Here is a 16622-nt window from a genome sequence, read left to right as displayed (position 1 = left end):
TTTTAGAATTTGAACACCGGCCTGTAAAGAAGATGCAGTTACGATTTTTAGTGGTTAGTTAACATAAATGTTTGTTCTTTTAAAGCATATGATGTCCGCCGTTCACTGCAGAAATTATTTGTTTGAAAATTGCAATTTCGGCCTCTGGGCAATTTTTAAGTGGTGCTGCAAGATTTTGGTTCAGCACATGTTAGACTTTATAATACTCCGACATGTGTACATGTCATCGTAAAAAAACAAAAAACCGTTCTCACTGTAGAAATACAGTAAAATCGAAGATGCGAAGCTCTGTACATCGTGAAATGATGTAGGTTACGTGAAATGTTAACATACTTCACATAAATCGATCCATATAAATGTTTTAAGACATTGTTTACATGTGGAAGGAAAAGAAAATTCTACATGACTGTGAACCCCAGACCACGACAAGTTGATAAGTGAGTCAGTCGCAGAGGCTAGCGGATGCACGAATCTGTTTCTAAATACTTCTTTTGTAAAGAAAAGACAGATAATTACTTCTATATTTAAAAACTAAGAAACTTTTACTTTTTGTTAATAATGGAGAATTATTTTTTAGTAGGCTAACATGTGCAATTATATGGATTTTAATCAGCTCTTTTGTGATTATTGTGAATAGTGTTCCCACGCTGAAGCCCAAATGAAGGGGGGAAAATTTGAAGTGCGGTTACCACAACATCATACGACGCAACTTTTAAGAGGTTTTGAAGGAATACATGAGATGAATTGGCAGTTGGCTTTACAGTGGGATGACAAAATGAAAATTTGTGCGGACCGAAACTCGAACCCAGGTTTCCCGCTTATCATGAGCAGTCGCCTTGCTTTGGCTATCCGAGCACGCTTCACAGCCAGACCGAAACTTCTACATGTCGTGAACCATGTGTCTGCAACCTGAACTTACAGATTTGTAATGCAGGCTATTATTACCGGACAGGGGAGACCTGTTAATTGAAAGTCGATTGCTCGGTGTCGGCGGATAAATGCGGTATTGCTGTGCCTTTGTGTTTAGAAGTACCATGCAATGGCGTACTTTTCAAGGAATTCTTACGTCGGGAATGGGGCTAACAAGGAACAAGTAAGTGACTGTTGGTTCCTCGTTTCATCTTAGTATAGACATAAGATTAGCATAGTCTCCGATATGAACAAAATAAATAATATTAGTGTATTGTGGGGGAGCGCGTTACGGGGAGTGGTCACCGGGACGGGCAAGAAAACGCTCCGCGGAGCCAGAGGCGAGGTTACCGGGCGCTCAGGCGTCGGAGATCTCGGTGATGGTGACGGCGCCGGTGGCGGCGAGGTGGTGCAGGCGGCGCTGGTGCAGCTGCAGCGACTCGTAGTAGCGCGACACCAGCGCCTGCTCCAGCCCGGGGAACGCCGCCGCGCCGGGGGCGGGCGCCGCCGCCCCCGGGGGCGGGGGAGACGACGCCCAGCCGCAGTCGCCGCTCACCACGTCGATGTCGTCGTCTTCGCTGCCCTCCGCCGCGAAGGTGCAGCGTTTGGTGGGCGGCGCCGGCGAGGAAGAGGCGGCGGCCGTCGTCCGCGGAGGGTCGTCGGGAGCGAGCAGCGACGCCACGTCGAACTGCCGCTTGCGGCTGTACGGCTGGTGCGGCGCCGCGTGGTGCTGCAGCGTCGTGTGCGACGGCAGCGTCGGGAAGGCGCCGGCGGGGGGCGGCGCCGCGGCGGCCCAGCACAGCGGGGGCGACGCCGCCGCCGGCGGGGGCGGCGGAGGCGGGGGCGGGGGCGGCGGCGGGCTCGGCGACTCGGTCCCGTCGTCGTCCACCGCGAGCCCCATGTGCCGGCGCACCTTGCGCTGCGCTTTCCGCCGCCGGAAGTCGCCCTTCTTGAAGTCCTCCACGTTGGCCGGGTGTATCGCCCAGTAGTGACCCTTGCCGTTGGCGCTGCGGCCCGCCTTGACGAAGCAGTCGTTGAGCGACAGGTTGTGGCGTATCGAGTTGCGCCAGCCGGGCCCTCGCGTCCTGAAGTACGGGTAGTGGTCCAGGATGTACTGGTAGATGTCGGACAGCACGAGCTTGGTGTCGGGCGAGCTGAGGATGGCCATGGCGATGAGTCCGATGTAGCTGTGCTGCGGCTTGGGCTCCTCGGGCTGCAGCACGCGCGGGTGCTGGCCGTGCAGCAGCGAGAAGGCGGCGACGCGCGGCGCGTAGGCGGCGGCGGCGGCCGCGGCCGGGTAGCACAGCGCCGGGTAGTGCGGCGGGAAGGCGCGCGCGTACTGGTACAGCTGCAGCCGGTACTGGTCCGACTCGTGCAGCGACTTGAGCACCGCCAGCGGGTACGGCAGCGGCGCGGGGCCGGGCGCCGGCGCCGGCGGGCCCGCCGCGGCCACGCTCGGCCGCTCGTTGCTGCACATGGCGGAGCGCTCTGACTGCCGCTGCCCGCGTGCGCGCCGCGCCTCGCCGCCCTCGCCCGCCGCTCCGCGCCCGCCATTGGCCCGCCGGCCGGCCAATCCCCTGCCGCCGCCACGCCCCGCGGCGCCATGTTGCGCGCAAACAAAGCGCTGTTTGGGTAAATACGGTCTCTCCTCCCCCACCCCTCCCGCCGGCAACTATTTTCAAACTGGAGCAGCCGGCCGACACGGGAACCCCTCGGCGTTCCCAGCGCAGCGCGCGCATTGAAATCACTAATAACCACGTAACGCCGCCGTCCGCTTTGTACGCCGCCCCTAATGGTTTATTTGGAAACATGTATTTAGACTCGTCGCTAAAAGGATTAACGCGGCCGTGGACAGTAGCGTCGGCCGCTACAGAATATTCTAGTTCGGCACGTACGCCCCTGGTGCAAAACATGACTTGGGTTCAAAATTATATGGTCCTGCATCTGCAGCTGACACGTCTGTATCGAATCGTACACAAACGAACCACTCACATGTGCTATTCAATATTAGCCTTTGTAGCAAGTGTTGTGTACTGTACTAGACCTTTTTGTTCGATCCACGATGGACGTTGTTGAACTACGTGTCCAGGACAGTATTTACGGTCTACAGACCCTCTCATACAACTTCCTCCGTTGCTACTGCTTCAGACCCCGCGGAAGAAATCTTTTGTTTTCTATGTTCCGCATCCTCATCTTCTCTGTTTCTCTTCGACACGTTTTTATTATTGAAAGGTCGTCGTGTTCGCTGTTGACTGTAGAAATTTTTTATTTAACTATTGCCTTATCGTCCTTTGTACCATTATCAAGCGGCACTGCAAAAGATTTTGCTTCAGCACATATTGGACTTAAAAATCCTCCGGCATGTACAACTGCCGTAGTCAAAACTAACCCATTTCACTATAGAAATGCATTGACATCACCCTTGTGTGATGCTCTGCACATCGTGAAATGATTTAAATTAATTACTTCACGATGTGCGGAGATTTGCGCTCGTTTCATGTTGCTGTATTTTTATAGTGGTATGGTTTAGGTCTGACGATGACATGTATACCAAAACGCTGAAATTGCAATTGTCAAATAAACAATTTCTACATACAACGGCGAATGTGATGTCCTTTAAAAATTCTGCATGACTGTGAATCCCGACCACGAGGAGTTTATACACAATTAAAAGATATATAAAAAATGTGATAAAATAGTTAAAAAATTGTACAGTTTGCTTGCAGCTTTTAATCCTTATTTATTGTGGGATCAAGGTATAACAAGTTTCGCGATAATGAATCGCATCTTCAGGCTTATCTGGCAGGATTGCATTAAGCCAATACGATCTTCCGACGTTCTATAAAGCACATATAATGGCAACATCAAATGCGACGGATGTTGAGAGACCCATCAATAATCTTAGATAATTATGCATCATCACTGAGAGATTTACTAATTTGGACTGTTGACCCATAATTATCTGAGAATATGGATCTTTCAGCTTCCATTGTATTTCATGGTGCCAGGATCTGTAGCTTACAGAACGTTGGGAGATCGTATTGGCTTAATGGCTTATTGTAATTCAGCCAAATCAAAAATGCATTTCGTTATCGTGATACCTGTTGTACCTTGATCCCACAATAAATGATTATCAGCTACAAGCGAACTCTACAATTGTTTGGAAGGTTTTACACAATATTTTTGAAAATATCTCTTAACTATCTACAGATTATAGAAAGAGTATAGAACTTAATACGTTTTTATTGGGTCGCTTTCTTCTCTTTCTGTTAGTCTCCACGATACATATTTTGACATTGATTTTAGAGCAACTTCCCCAAGAGCTAGAAACTTGAAACATTAAACGTGGCTCAGAACTGGTTGACAAAGCAATGTTAACTTTCGATTAAAATAATTCTCGCATAAAATTACCGCCCTGAAGACGACTCCAGCAAGTCGGTCGAAACGCCAGCAGTTGCTTTAGTGTTTTACAGTGATGCAGCCTATTGTCCAAAGTATTTTATTTATAATGACACTGGTCACGGAATGGAGGAGGGTACTTTGTGTACCACTGCTATTGCCCTCTATTTCTGCACCAGTCGCCAATATTTCGCAAGAAAAACCATTGTTGGTGAGCCTCTATATGAGCTTGAATCTCATTGATTTTATCTTTACGGTATTTTCGCATGAAATATGTAAGACGAAGCAACATATTGGTCGACCCAGATAAAATAAACCTCAAATTTACCACTTCTCGCTGAGGTAATCTCATCAAAATGTTTGAAATTGATTGGAAGATTTCACGCACGCAAGACTGCAAAAAAGAATGTAATTATTTAAATGAAATCAGTTTCAAGTATACCATGTGTTTATTGGACAGAAAAGTATAAAGTAATATCTTTTCGCCTATACAGATTCATAACGGATAGCCTTGAATATTTGTGATCGTGAAATTGTAATAACTATGGAACTACTTGTAAAATTGAAAACGAAAAAGTGAGGCGCATGAAATACGTAACTGATAAAGGAATGGTTCACCTCATTATTATTATCTAATGCATGACCCACACGGTTTTCGTTTTAAATTTTACAAGTAGTTTCGTAATTACTAAAAATCTGAAATTTTCAGAACAATCTGTACGGCATTGGGGTCTGTATGGGGCTAGCAGAAATCATTTACTTTTTCGTCCGATTTAAAAACGTGTTACGTTACAAATAGATTTTTATTTGAATAATTAATGAACACCGATATGAAATTGTGTAGTAATTTAACGAATAATGTAGTCCGCAACATTGTGTTTTCAGACTCACCGTTTATTTCAATAAATTTTGCACGAAAGCGTGAGCGGGCCTCTCTCTGTGTTCGCTAATTGCTTAGTTACTGGGAAAAGACAAACTGAATCTGCCTTTCCTTAAATATTTTGGGACAAATGAAAAGCAGACGGCGGCAGATATAAAATTGCTCAAATGAGCGCCAAATTGAATAACAAAGAACACTTGAGAGAAGGATACGACGAACGGAAACATAAAACTACAGAAATATAACGAAGAGTTATATCTACATGACTACTCTGCAATCCATGCTTGAGTACCTGGCAGAGGTGGCAGGGAAAGTGCCAGGAGAAATTTTGTATTAATTTTTTTTAAAGAGACATCAGCCTTCTTACTGGTTTGATGCGGCTTGCTACGAATTCCTCTCTTGTGCCAACTTCTTCACCTCAGAGTATTTGCAACATACGTCCTTAACTACTTAATTATTATATTCCAATCTCTGTCTTCCCTTACAGTATTTACCCTCTACAGTTCCCTTTATTACCATGGAGGTTAATTCCTGATGCCTTAACACATATCCTACCATCCCGCTCCATCTTCTTGTCAGTGTCTTGTCGCCGTTTCTGCAGAGAACTTTCCCATTCCTTATCTTACCAGTCCAACTTATTTTCAATATTCTTCTGTGGCACAACATCTGAAATCATCCGCTTCCCTTTACTTCCGGTTTTCCACTGTCCATAATTCATTACCATACAATGCTGCGCTCCAATTGTACACTCTTGGAAATTTCTTCATGAAATTAAGTACTATTTTGATACCAGTAGACTTCTCTATCCGTGCTAGTCTGTTTTTTTATGTCCTTTCTGCTTCGTCCATCATCGGTAATTTTGCTTCCACGGTAGCAGAATTCCTTAAATACATCTACTTGACCACCAATTTTGGTATTAAGTTTTTCTTCTCGTTTCTGCTACGTCCCATTACTTTTGTCTTTTTCCAATTTACTCTCAGTTCCTATTTTGCACTCATTAGTCTGTTCATTCCATCCAACAGGTCCTTCAATTCTGTTTCACTTTCAGTGAGAACAGCACTGTCATCAGCGAATCCCATGACTGATATCGTATCACCCTGAATATTAATCCTGTTCTTTAAAGTGTCTTTTATTTCCGTCATCGCTTCTTCTATGAATAAATGAGAGAATACTAGCGAAAGACTGTATCCCTGCCTTATACCATTTGTAATCCGAGCAATTCGTTCTTAGCCTTCCAGTATTATTATTCCCTCTTGGTTCTTGAACGTATTGCAGCCCGTATCACCCATTTCCCTGTGGCTTCTTCTTTCTCACAATTTCGAACATCTTGCATCATTGTCACAGTGCCGAAGTCTTTTTCTAGATCGATTAATCGAATGAACGTATGCGGCTGCAGACTGAATATTGCTGTTCAAATCTTGTTCAAATGTTAACGTTCAAATACTTGCTTGGTAAGTTCTTATACTTTGGATGTGTTCCATAAGGCATAGGATACTTCTAGTAGGACGTGAATCGTGAAACCTTAAGAACCGTTTTTCCAGAATCGACTGATAGAAATCTGAACCGTTATTTTCTTAATTAATTTTGTACTCTGAGTAGGGGTCTATTCTTGCAACTCATTTAGTTGCATCCCACTAAAAGCTATTATTATGAAGATTGTAGCGCGGTCGTTTCATAAAAAGTATAACCAACAACTCTACGACATTCCGCGCCCGCAGCTCGTGGTGCAGTGGTTAGCGTTGCTGTTTCTGGATCACGGGGTCCCGGGTTTGATTACCAGCCGGGTCGAGGATTTTCTCGGCCCTGGGAATGGATGTTTGTGTGGTCCTCCTCATTTCATCATCATTTGGCAGCCTGGACAGTGGAAAAACTGGGAATTTGTACGGGCGTTGATAAACGCCCACTTGGGCGCCCCACAAACCAAATATCATCAACACCAACATTCGGAGCACAGCTCAAGACGGCGAAAACAGATATCTGAAACCCACTAGTAAACTATAGAGGCGCGTATATTGCTCTGTAGTCTATAGTTATAAATATGAACTTTTTTGTGATAGTAAGATGTCGGATTTCACTATCAGTGTTTCCTTCGGTTTATACTGCAGCTGCCGTCTTACCTCCGAAGAAGTCTCTCGCAGTCGTATACGAACTGTCAGGGAACAGGTTTATGTATCGACTACGGCTTCACAATCGGGAATTTTAACTGAAGTTTTTCATCGTCGTTTGACGTTTTTCTTTCATATATGTACAGACTCAGGATTTTACCGCGCTGTTGCTTCTTCATTGCCTCGTAAACATCCCTCTACTTAGACGAAAACGTGCTACACCGACAGAATCGGCTTTCATTTTGTTACAAAACTAGTCACACCGAACACTAAAAAACATTCACTCACAGCGTAGCTTACAATTTCTAGGGTTACACCATGAAAAAATATGGCCATCTATCTGCGTGCACCATAGCTATTTCATTCTTTTTTGGAGTATAAAATTTCGAGTGCCAACTAAAAGCTAGGTAAGTACTCAAATAAAACCAAAACAACGGTAATAAATGAAATAACATGTAAGAGGCAACAATCACGAGGACAGAAAACGCAACTATAACGCAAGTGCATGAATTCTGCTACTTTGACTGCACATAACAGACGTCCGATGAAAATTAAAAGAAGACTTTTGATAACGAATCAAGGATACTCTGATTCCATCGTCTGTTTTCATTTCGCCAATCCAACCCATTTTCCATTTCCTCATGGCGGGTATGTCACTCTCCAGTTTTGGTTATTCGTTCGCTGAGTTTCAGGTGGGATGTGCGTCTGAATAAAGTGCGCTGTTTCCATCACTTCCATACTTCGATTGTTACCTAATTCTTGCAACAAACGTTGGGATCCACTTACGTTGTGCGTCGTCCTACCGGCGATTATAATTTCCCTCTGGATTCCATACAGAAGTTTCTTCAAAAAAATTCATGTGTGCTCTGTCGCCTCACAAGCTATGTCAAGGAACTGGTTGCTGTCGACCACCTCCTTGAAGAGTGGGGTCCTGACGCCTTGAATCTGGATAATTTTTCAAACTTCCTCGCAGGTTAAAACTGTGTTCCGGACCGAGACTCCATCTCGGGACCTTTGGCTTTCGCGGGCAAGTGCTCTACCATCTGAGCTACCCAAGCACGACTCACGCCCCGTCCTCACAGCTGTTCTTCTGCCAGTATCTCGTCCCCTACCTTCCAAAGGCAAAGGTCCCGAGTTCGAGTCTCGGTCCGCACACAGTTTTAATCTGCCAGGAAGTTTCATATCGGCGCACGCTCCACTGCAGAGTGAATATCTCGTTCAGGATAATTTTTCTTCACAGATTTCCCCAGTTTTAAGTGATCTTTGTTTTGCCTTCGACCAGTACTCATTAGGGAAAGCGCGTTTTGAATTCTTCGTACATCTTACATTGTCCCGCAATCACATACAAAATTAATCTTCAGAGCATTTGTCCGCGATCCAGGTAAAGCCACTTGGAAGTCTCAATCCAAATCTTCGAGAGTAAGCAGTACGATGCATCTGGAAACCATGAGTATTTTATATGAAGATGGTATCTGTTCTTTCGGACATGTTCGAAAGAACAGATACCGTCTTCACATATATATATATATATATATATATATATATATATATATATATATAGGGTGTTTCAAAAATGACCGGTATATTTGAAACGGCAATACAAACTAAACGAGCAACGATAGAAATACACCGTTTGTTGCAATATGCTTGGGACAACAGTACATTTTCAGGCAGACAAACTTTCGAAATTACAGTAGTTACAATTGTCAACAACAGATGGCGCTGCGGTCTGGGAAACACTATAGTACGATATTTTCTACATATCCACCAAGCGTAGCAATAATATGGCGTAGTCTCTGAATGAAATTACCCGAAACCTTTGACAACGTGTCTGGCGGAATGGCTTCACACGCAGATGAGATGTACTGCTTCAACTGTTCAACTGTTTCTGGATTCTGGCGGTACACCAGGTCTTTCAAGTGTCCGCACAGAAAGAAGTCACAGGTGTTCATGTCTGGCGAATAGGGAGGCCAATCCACGCCGCCTCCTGTATGTTTCGGATAGCCCAAAGCAATCACACGATCATCGAAATATTCATTCAGGAAATTAAAGACGTCGGCCATGCGATGTGGCCTGGCACCATCTTGCATAAACCACGAGGTGTTCGCAGTGTCGTATAAGGCAGTTTGTGCCGCCACAAATTCACGAAGAATGTCCAGATAGCGTGATGCAGTAATCGTTTCGGATCTGAAAAATGGGCCAATGATTCCTTTGGAAGAAATGGCGGCCCAGACCAGTACTTTTTGAGGATGCAGGGACGATGGGACTGCAACATGGGGCTTTTCGGTTCCCCATATGCGCCAGTTCTGTTTATTGACGAAGACATCCAGGTAAAAAGAAGCTTCGTCAGTAAACCAAATGCTGCCCACATGCATATCGCCGTCATCAATCCTGTGCACTATATCGTTAGCGAATGTCTCTCGTGCAGCAATGGTAGCGGCGCTGAGGGGTTACTGCGTTTGAATTTTGTATGGATAGAGGTGTAAACTCTGGCGCATGAGACGATACGTGGACATTGGCGTCATTTGGACCGCAGCTGCAACACGGCGAACGGAAACCCGAGGTCGCTGTTGGATCACCTGCTGCACTAGCTGCGCGTTGCCGTCTGTGGTTGCCGTACGCAGTCTCCCTACCTTTCCAGCACGTTCATCCGTCACGTTCCCAGTCCGTTGAAATTTTTCAAACAGATCCTTTATTGTATCGCTTTTCGGTCCTTAGATTATATTAAACCTCCGTTGAAAACTTCGTCTTGTTGCAACAACACTGTGTTCTAGGCGGTGAAATTCCAACACCAGAAAAATCCTCTGTTCTAAGGAATAAACCATGTTGTCCACAGCACACTTGCACGTTGTGAACAGTACACGCTTACAGCAGAAAGACGACGTACAGAATGGCGCACCCACAGACTGCGTTGTCTTCTATATCTTTCACATCACTTGCAGCGCCATCTGTTGTTGACAATTGTAACTACTGTAATTTCGAAAGTTTGCCCGCCTGAAAATGTACTGTTGTCCCAAGCATATTGCAACAAACGGTGTATTTCTATCGCTGCTCGTTTAGTTTGTATTGCCGTTTCAAATATACCGGTCATTTTTGAAACACCCTGTATGTAGTTAAGGCTCACAGGCCATTTGACCATCTTCTGTGCGGATGCACAAACAGTGCCCGGACTCTTACGGGAATCGGCAGGAAAGCCGCGAGTAATGAGTGTGATGGGCAGGGGCACATTGAATACAGTGCGGGACAATAAGTTGGGGATGTGCGTCTCACGAGGGACGAGCCAGAGATGAGTCCCTGCAGTCGCGCTATCGTCTGTGTCCTCGGTGGCTCAGATGGGACGCCGGCACGGTAGCTCAGCGTGTTCGGTCACAGGCTTAGCTGTGCTCTGTAATAAAAAAAATGAGTGAATGGATCAATAACGGACTTTAACGGGCGTCAGGGGATGTCCGCCACTAACAATTGCTACGAAGTATAACGAACAAAATGAGATTTAAAAAAAAATGGATAGAGCGTCTGCCATGTAAGCGGGAGATCTCGGGTTCGAGTCCCGGTCGGGGCACACATTTTCAACTGCCCCGTTGGCTGGTATCAACGCCTTTATGCAGCTGGGGGAATTCATTTCATTGTAATTTAACGAGTATTTTCTCACTGTTACAAATTGTTTTCTGATTACTTCAGCTACATCGCATCACGAGGTTCCGAGAGTTGCGACGGTGATCACCAGTGAAGTTGAATGTGATGGTACTCCCCTGATACGACATAACCTGTGTGTAAGCCCTCATAGTCCTTCTTCCTCTCGGTTCTTCTCTTCTTCACTTTGGTTTATCACATTTTCTCTTTCGTTACTGCTCGAATTTCTACCGCTCTTCTTATTTTTCATTTGCGCATTTAACGTTTCTTAGTTCATCCAGTTAAAGTGGACCTGTGTCTCCTTATACTGTTCCAAATCTGGAATTTCTTCAGTTCCGTGTATATTCACTGGTTCTGCTCTGTCAGATGTGGCTTCATTGCGTGTCAACAACTACTAATCGGTTGTGGTTAATACTTCACCTGCTCTATTACTTCCTTTTCCAAGCATATTCTTTTACGCACCCCCCCCCCCCCCCCGCAATGAACCATTTTCCTAGCATATTCTTTAATGCCCCCCCTCCCCCCAGCAATGAACCATAGGCCTATAGACCTTGGCGTTGATGGGTAGGCTTGCGTGCCTCAGCGATACAGATAGCCGTATCGTAGATGCAACAACAACGGAGGGGTATCTGTTGAGAGGCCAGACAAACGTGTGGTTCCTGAAGAGGGGCAGCAGCCTTTTCAATAGTTGCAGGGACAAAGGGGCAACAGTCTGGTTGATTGACTGATCTGGCCTTGTAACACTAACCAAAACGGCCTTGCTGTGCTGGTACTGCGAACGGCTGACAGCAAGGGGAAACTACAGCCGTAATTTTTCCCGAGGGCATGCAGCTTTACTGTATGGTTAAATGCTGATGGCGTCCTCTTGGGTAAAATATTCCGGAGGTAAAATAGTCCCCCATTCGGATCTCCGGGGGGAGGGGCGACTCAAGAGGACGTCGTTATCAGGAGAAAGAAAACTGGCGTTCTACGGATCGGAGCGTGGAATGTCAGATCCCTTAATCGGGCAGGTAGGTTAGAAAATTTAAAAAAGGAAATGGATAGGTTAATGTTAGACATAGTGGGAATTAGCGAAGTTCGGTGGCAGGAGGAACAAGACTTTCGGTCAGGTGAATACAGGCTTATAAATACAAAACCAGATAGGGGTAATGCAGGAATAGGTTTAATAATGAATAAAAAATAGGAGTGCGGGTAAGCTACTACAAACAGCATAGTGAACGCCTTATTGTGGCCAAGATAGACACGAAGCCCAAGCCTACTACAGTTGTACTAGTTTATATGCCAACTCTGCAGATGACGAAGAAATTGAAGAAATGTATGATGAGATAAATGAAATTATTCAGATAGTGAAGGGAGACGAAAATATAAGTCATGGGTGACTGCAATTAGATGGTAGGAAAAGGGAGAGAAGGAAATGTAGTAGGTGAATATGGATCGGGGGTAAGAAATGAAAGAGGAAGCCGTCTGGTAGAATTTTGCATAGAGCATAACTTAATCAAGAATCATAAAAGAAGGTTGTATAGATGGGAGAAGCCTGGAGATACTGACAAGTTTCAGATAGATTATATAATGGTAAGACAGAGGTTTAGGAACCAGGTTTTAAATTGTAAGAGATTTCCAGGGGCGGATGAGGACTGCGACCACAATCTATTGGTTATGACCTGTAGACTAAAACTGAAGAAACTGCAAAAATGTGGGAAATTAAGGAGATGGGACCTGGATAAACTGACTAAACCAGAGGTTGTGCAGAGTTTCAGGGAGAGCATAAGGGAACAATTGACAAGAATGGGGGAAAGAAATAAAGTAGAAGAAGAATAGGTAGCTTTGGGGGATGAAATAGTGAAGACAGCAGAGGATCAAGCACGTAAAAAGACGAGGGCTAGTAGAAATCCTTGGGTAACAGAAGAAATATTGAATTTAATTGATAAAAGGAGAAAATATAAAATTGCAGTAAATGAAGCAGACAAAAAGGAATACAAACGTTTCAAAAATGAGATCGACAGGAAGTGCAAAATGGCTAAACAGGGATGGCTAGAGGACAAATGTAGGGACGTAGAGGCTTATCTCACTAGGGGTAAGATAGATACTGCCTACAGGAAAATTAAAGAGACCTTTGGAGAAAAGAGAACCACTTCTATGGATATCAAGAGCTCAGATGAAAACCCAGTTCTAAGCAAAGAAGTTAAAGCAGAAACGTGGAAGGAGTATATGCAGGGTCTATACAAGGGCGATGTACTTGAGAGCAATATTACGGAAATAGAAGAGGATGTAGATGAAGATGAAATGGGAGATATGATACTGCGTGAAGAGTTTGACAGAGAACTGAATGACGTGAGTCGAATCAAGGACCCGGGAGTAGATAACATTCCATTAGAACTACTGACAGCCTTGGGAGAGCCAGCCCTGACAAAATTCTACCATCTGGTGATCAAGATGTATGAGACAGACGAAATTCCCTCGCACTTCAAGAAGAACTATCAGTTTAATAAATCACAGCTGCAAAATACTAACGCGAATTCTTTACAGACGAATGGAAAATCTGGTAGGGATAGATCATCTTGGATTCCATAGAAATGTTGGAACGCGTGAGGCTTTACTGACCTTACGGCTTATCTTAGAAGCTAGATTAAGAAAAGAGAAACCTACGTTTTTTGCATTTGTAGACTTAGAGAAAGCTTTTGACAATGTTGACTGGAATACTCTCTTTCAAATTCTGAAGGTCGCAGGGGTAAAATACAGGGAGCGAAAGGCTAATTACAATTTGTACAGAAACCAGATGGCAGTTATAAGAGTCGAGGGACAGGAAAGGGAAGCAGTGGTTGGGAAGAGAGTGAGACAGGGTTGTAGTCTCTCCCCGATGTTATTCAATCTGTATATTGGGCAAGCAGTGAAGGAAACAAAAGAAAAATTCGGAGTAGGTATTAAAATCCATGGAGAAGAAATAAAAACTTTGAGGTTCGCCGATGACATTGTAATTCTGTCAGAGACAGCAAAGGACTTGGAAGAGCAGTTGAACGGAATGGATAGTGTCTTGAATGGAGGATATAAGATGAACATCAACAAAAGCAAAATGAGGATAATGGAATGTAGTCGAATTAAGTCTGGTGATGCTGAGGGAATTAGATTAGGAAATGAGACACTTAAAGTAGTAAAGGAGTTTTGCTATTTGGGAGCAAAATAACAGATGATGGTCGAAGCAGAGAGGATAATAAATGTAGACTGGCAATGGTAAAGAAAGCGTTTCTGAAGAAGAGAAATTTGTTAACATCGAGTATAGATTTAAGTGTCAGGAAGTCGTTTCTGGAAGTATTTGTATGGAGTGTAGCCATGTTTGGAAGTGAAACATGGACGATAAGTAGTTTGGACAAGTAGAGGATAGAAGCTTTCGAAATGTGGCGCTACAGAACAATGTTGAAGATTAGATGGGTAGATCACATCCTCATTAATTAATGAGTAGGTATTGAATAGACTTGGGGAGGAGTTTGTGGCACAATTTGACTAGAAGAAGGGATTGGTTGGTAGGACATATTCTGAGGCATCAAGGGATCACCAATTTAGTATTGGAGGGAAGCGTGGAGGGTAAGATTCGCGGAGTGAGACCAAGAGATGAATACACGAAGCATATTCAGAAGGATGTAAACTGCAGTAGGTACTGGGAGATGAAGCAGCTTGCACAGGATAGAGTAGCATGGAGAGCTGCATCAAACCAGTCTAATGACTGAAGAACACAACAACAACATTCTTTTATGAGATCGTGCGAGGTGGCGCAGTGGTTACCACACTGGACTCGCTTTCGGGAGGATGACGGTTCAAAATCGCGTCCGTCCATCCTGATTTATGTTGTCCGTGATTTCCCTAAATCGCCGCAGGCAGATTCCGGGGATGGTTCCTTTGATAGGGCACGGCTGATTTCCTTCCCCGTCCTTCACTAATCAGAGCTTCTGCTCCGTCTCTAATGACCTCGATTTCGATGGGTCGTTAAACACTTACGTCCTCCTCCTCCTCCTGTTCTGTCTGTGAGCCTTCGTACTCCTGTTTCCATGACTCGACTGTCTCAGTATCTTTCTTTAATCTCTCAAAAATGGTTCAAATGGCTCTGAGCACTATGGGACTTTACTTCTAAGGTCATCAGTCCCCTAGAATTTAGAACTACTTAAGTCTTACTAAGGACATCACACACATGCATTCCCGAGGCAGGATTCGAACCTGCGACCGTAGCGGTCGCGCGGTTCCAGACTGTAGCGTCTTTAACCGCCTGGCCACCACGGCCGGCTTTAATCTCTCTGTAGTCCCCTCTGTATTCTGTGTCAACACATCAACTGTCATATTAAGGCGTGAACTTGTTCATCTGTTTTCTTTGTGATCTGTTTCCTTACCTCAATAACCTGTCTATCAGTCTTCTTGTCTAAAGCTTTGTAAGGTGGATATAATTTCGCCCCTTACAAGCATTCATCCACTTTGCCATGAACTACAACCAAAATTAGATGTCATTTGATAGGTTGCACATTGTATATATAAATATTTAAAGGAGACTGACACTGTCAATTACGCCTTGTAAATAATTGTTAACGCTTATTGCATGAAAGGTGACGGAGTGTCCTTTTTATAAAAACGGAGTAATGAATGATTGCTTATACTAGTAGAGGTTGGAAGACCTGTGGAGTTGAAACAGCAGGCAGAAGTCAAGCTATGGGTGCAAGGTTCACACAGGTGTTGGTCCTGCTTAAACACAGGAAGTAGCTAGACGGACGTCGTGGCACCTGAGCTCTTGAGCACAATAGAGTGACGGTCGGCCGCTACTGTAGTAGTGCCGGAAGGATAACCGGATAATACTTCCGAACTTTGCAAATCTTGGACGCAGGTGAGAGGAAGAAGCGGCATCTCGGAAACCACGCAAGTTGGTTTATTTCCAAGTATTTTTACTCAGAAGCGTACCATTGTATTTGATTGACGAACAAGTTGGAGCCATGAATATTAAATTTCGGCGCTGGACGACAAAAGACTAAAATATGGTTGGTCGGCGTTCGGAAGAATCTGTAGAGAGGGAGAATATTCCGTGGTTTCGTGAATATGATTCGTTTTCGGAATTACGAGGGTGGAGAGCCAAGCCTTGCTCGGAAGCCAGCGGTGGAGAGACGAGGTCTTCCTTTGTGAGCGCCCCTGTGTGACGGTCGCTCGACTTCAGCTTCGTTGGTACAGACGGACTTGCTGTCTTTGCTGTCAGGAGAGTTTATAGTTAGAACAGTTAGGCACTGTATTGTTGCGAACCTATACGATTCTTGATTTCATCTCCTGGTTGGATGCCGTCATTGAGTAGGCAGCATTCAGTAATTGAGAGCACTTCCTCTGGCTATACTTACGTTGAGACGTTATCCGATCTCCGTCCTTGTGACTGGGAGTTCGCGTTTCTCGTCTGTAGAACACAGAGAGGAGAAGACACTATTAGATTATATTAGTCAGAGGACCGCCTCCTGCCCTCCTAGTGTATGAAAGAGTTTATTTGTGGCTGGAGTTCTTCCATCGTCGCAGACGAGTACGAGAACCATCACTTCGACGCACCGGACGCAGTGCATTTGGTGATATCCCAGACTGCTTCCTCTTATTAGGGCTATAAAAGCTAAACAGCTATCATCATGTTAGTTCATTTCCACTGAGGTTCCACACCACCGTGGATCATCTTTGAAAGTAGTGTCTTCTAG

The 16622-nt window shown here is 44.7% G+C and overlaps 1 protein-coding gene across 1 annotated transcript; it reads right to left on the bottom strand.

Annotated features, from left to right (window-relative positions):
• Positions 1-1267: 1267 nt before the first annotated feature.
• On the bottom strand, positions 1268-2386 carry LOC126282362 (forkhead box protein E3). The gene is made up of 2 exons (XM_049982021.1): positions 1727-2386; positions 1268-1618 (listed from the first exon to the last, which is right to left on the bottom strand). Exons 1-2 carry the CDS (start codon positions 2384-2386, stop codon positions 1268-1270), a joined length of 1011 nt encoding a protein of 336 aa, XP_049837978.1.
• Between the last annotated feature and the right edge of the window lie 14236 nt (positions 2387-16622).

The sequence above is a fragment of the Schistocerca gregaria genome, chromosome 7, assembly GCF_023897955.1.
Source record: "Schistocerca gregaria isolate iqSchGreg1 chromosome 7, iqSchGreg1.2, whole genome shotgun sequence".
Lineage (NCBI taxonomy): Eukaryota > Metazoa > Arthropoda > Insecta > Orthoptera > Acrididae > Schistocerca > Schistocerca gregaria.
Note: the sequence above shows the minus strand (reverse complement) of the source record. Positions and strands in the feature narration are given on the sequence as shown.

Coding starts and splice junctions, on each gene's coding strand:
- LOC126282362 (XM_049982021.1), bottom strand. CDS start 2,386: ATGTGCAGCAACGAGCGGCCGAGCGTGGCCGCGGCGGGCCCGCCGGCG. Junction 1,619..1,726: donor CTCCGCCGCCCCCGCCGGCG/GCGGCGTCGCCC, acceptor GCGCCGCACCAG/CCGTACAGCCGCAAGCGGCA.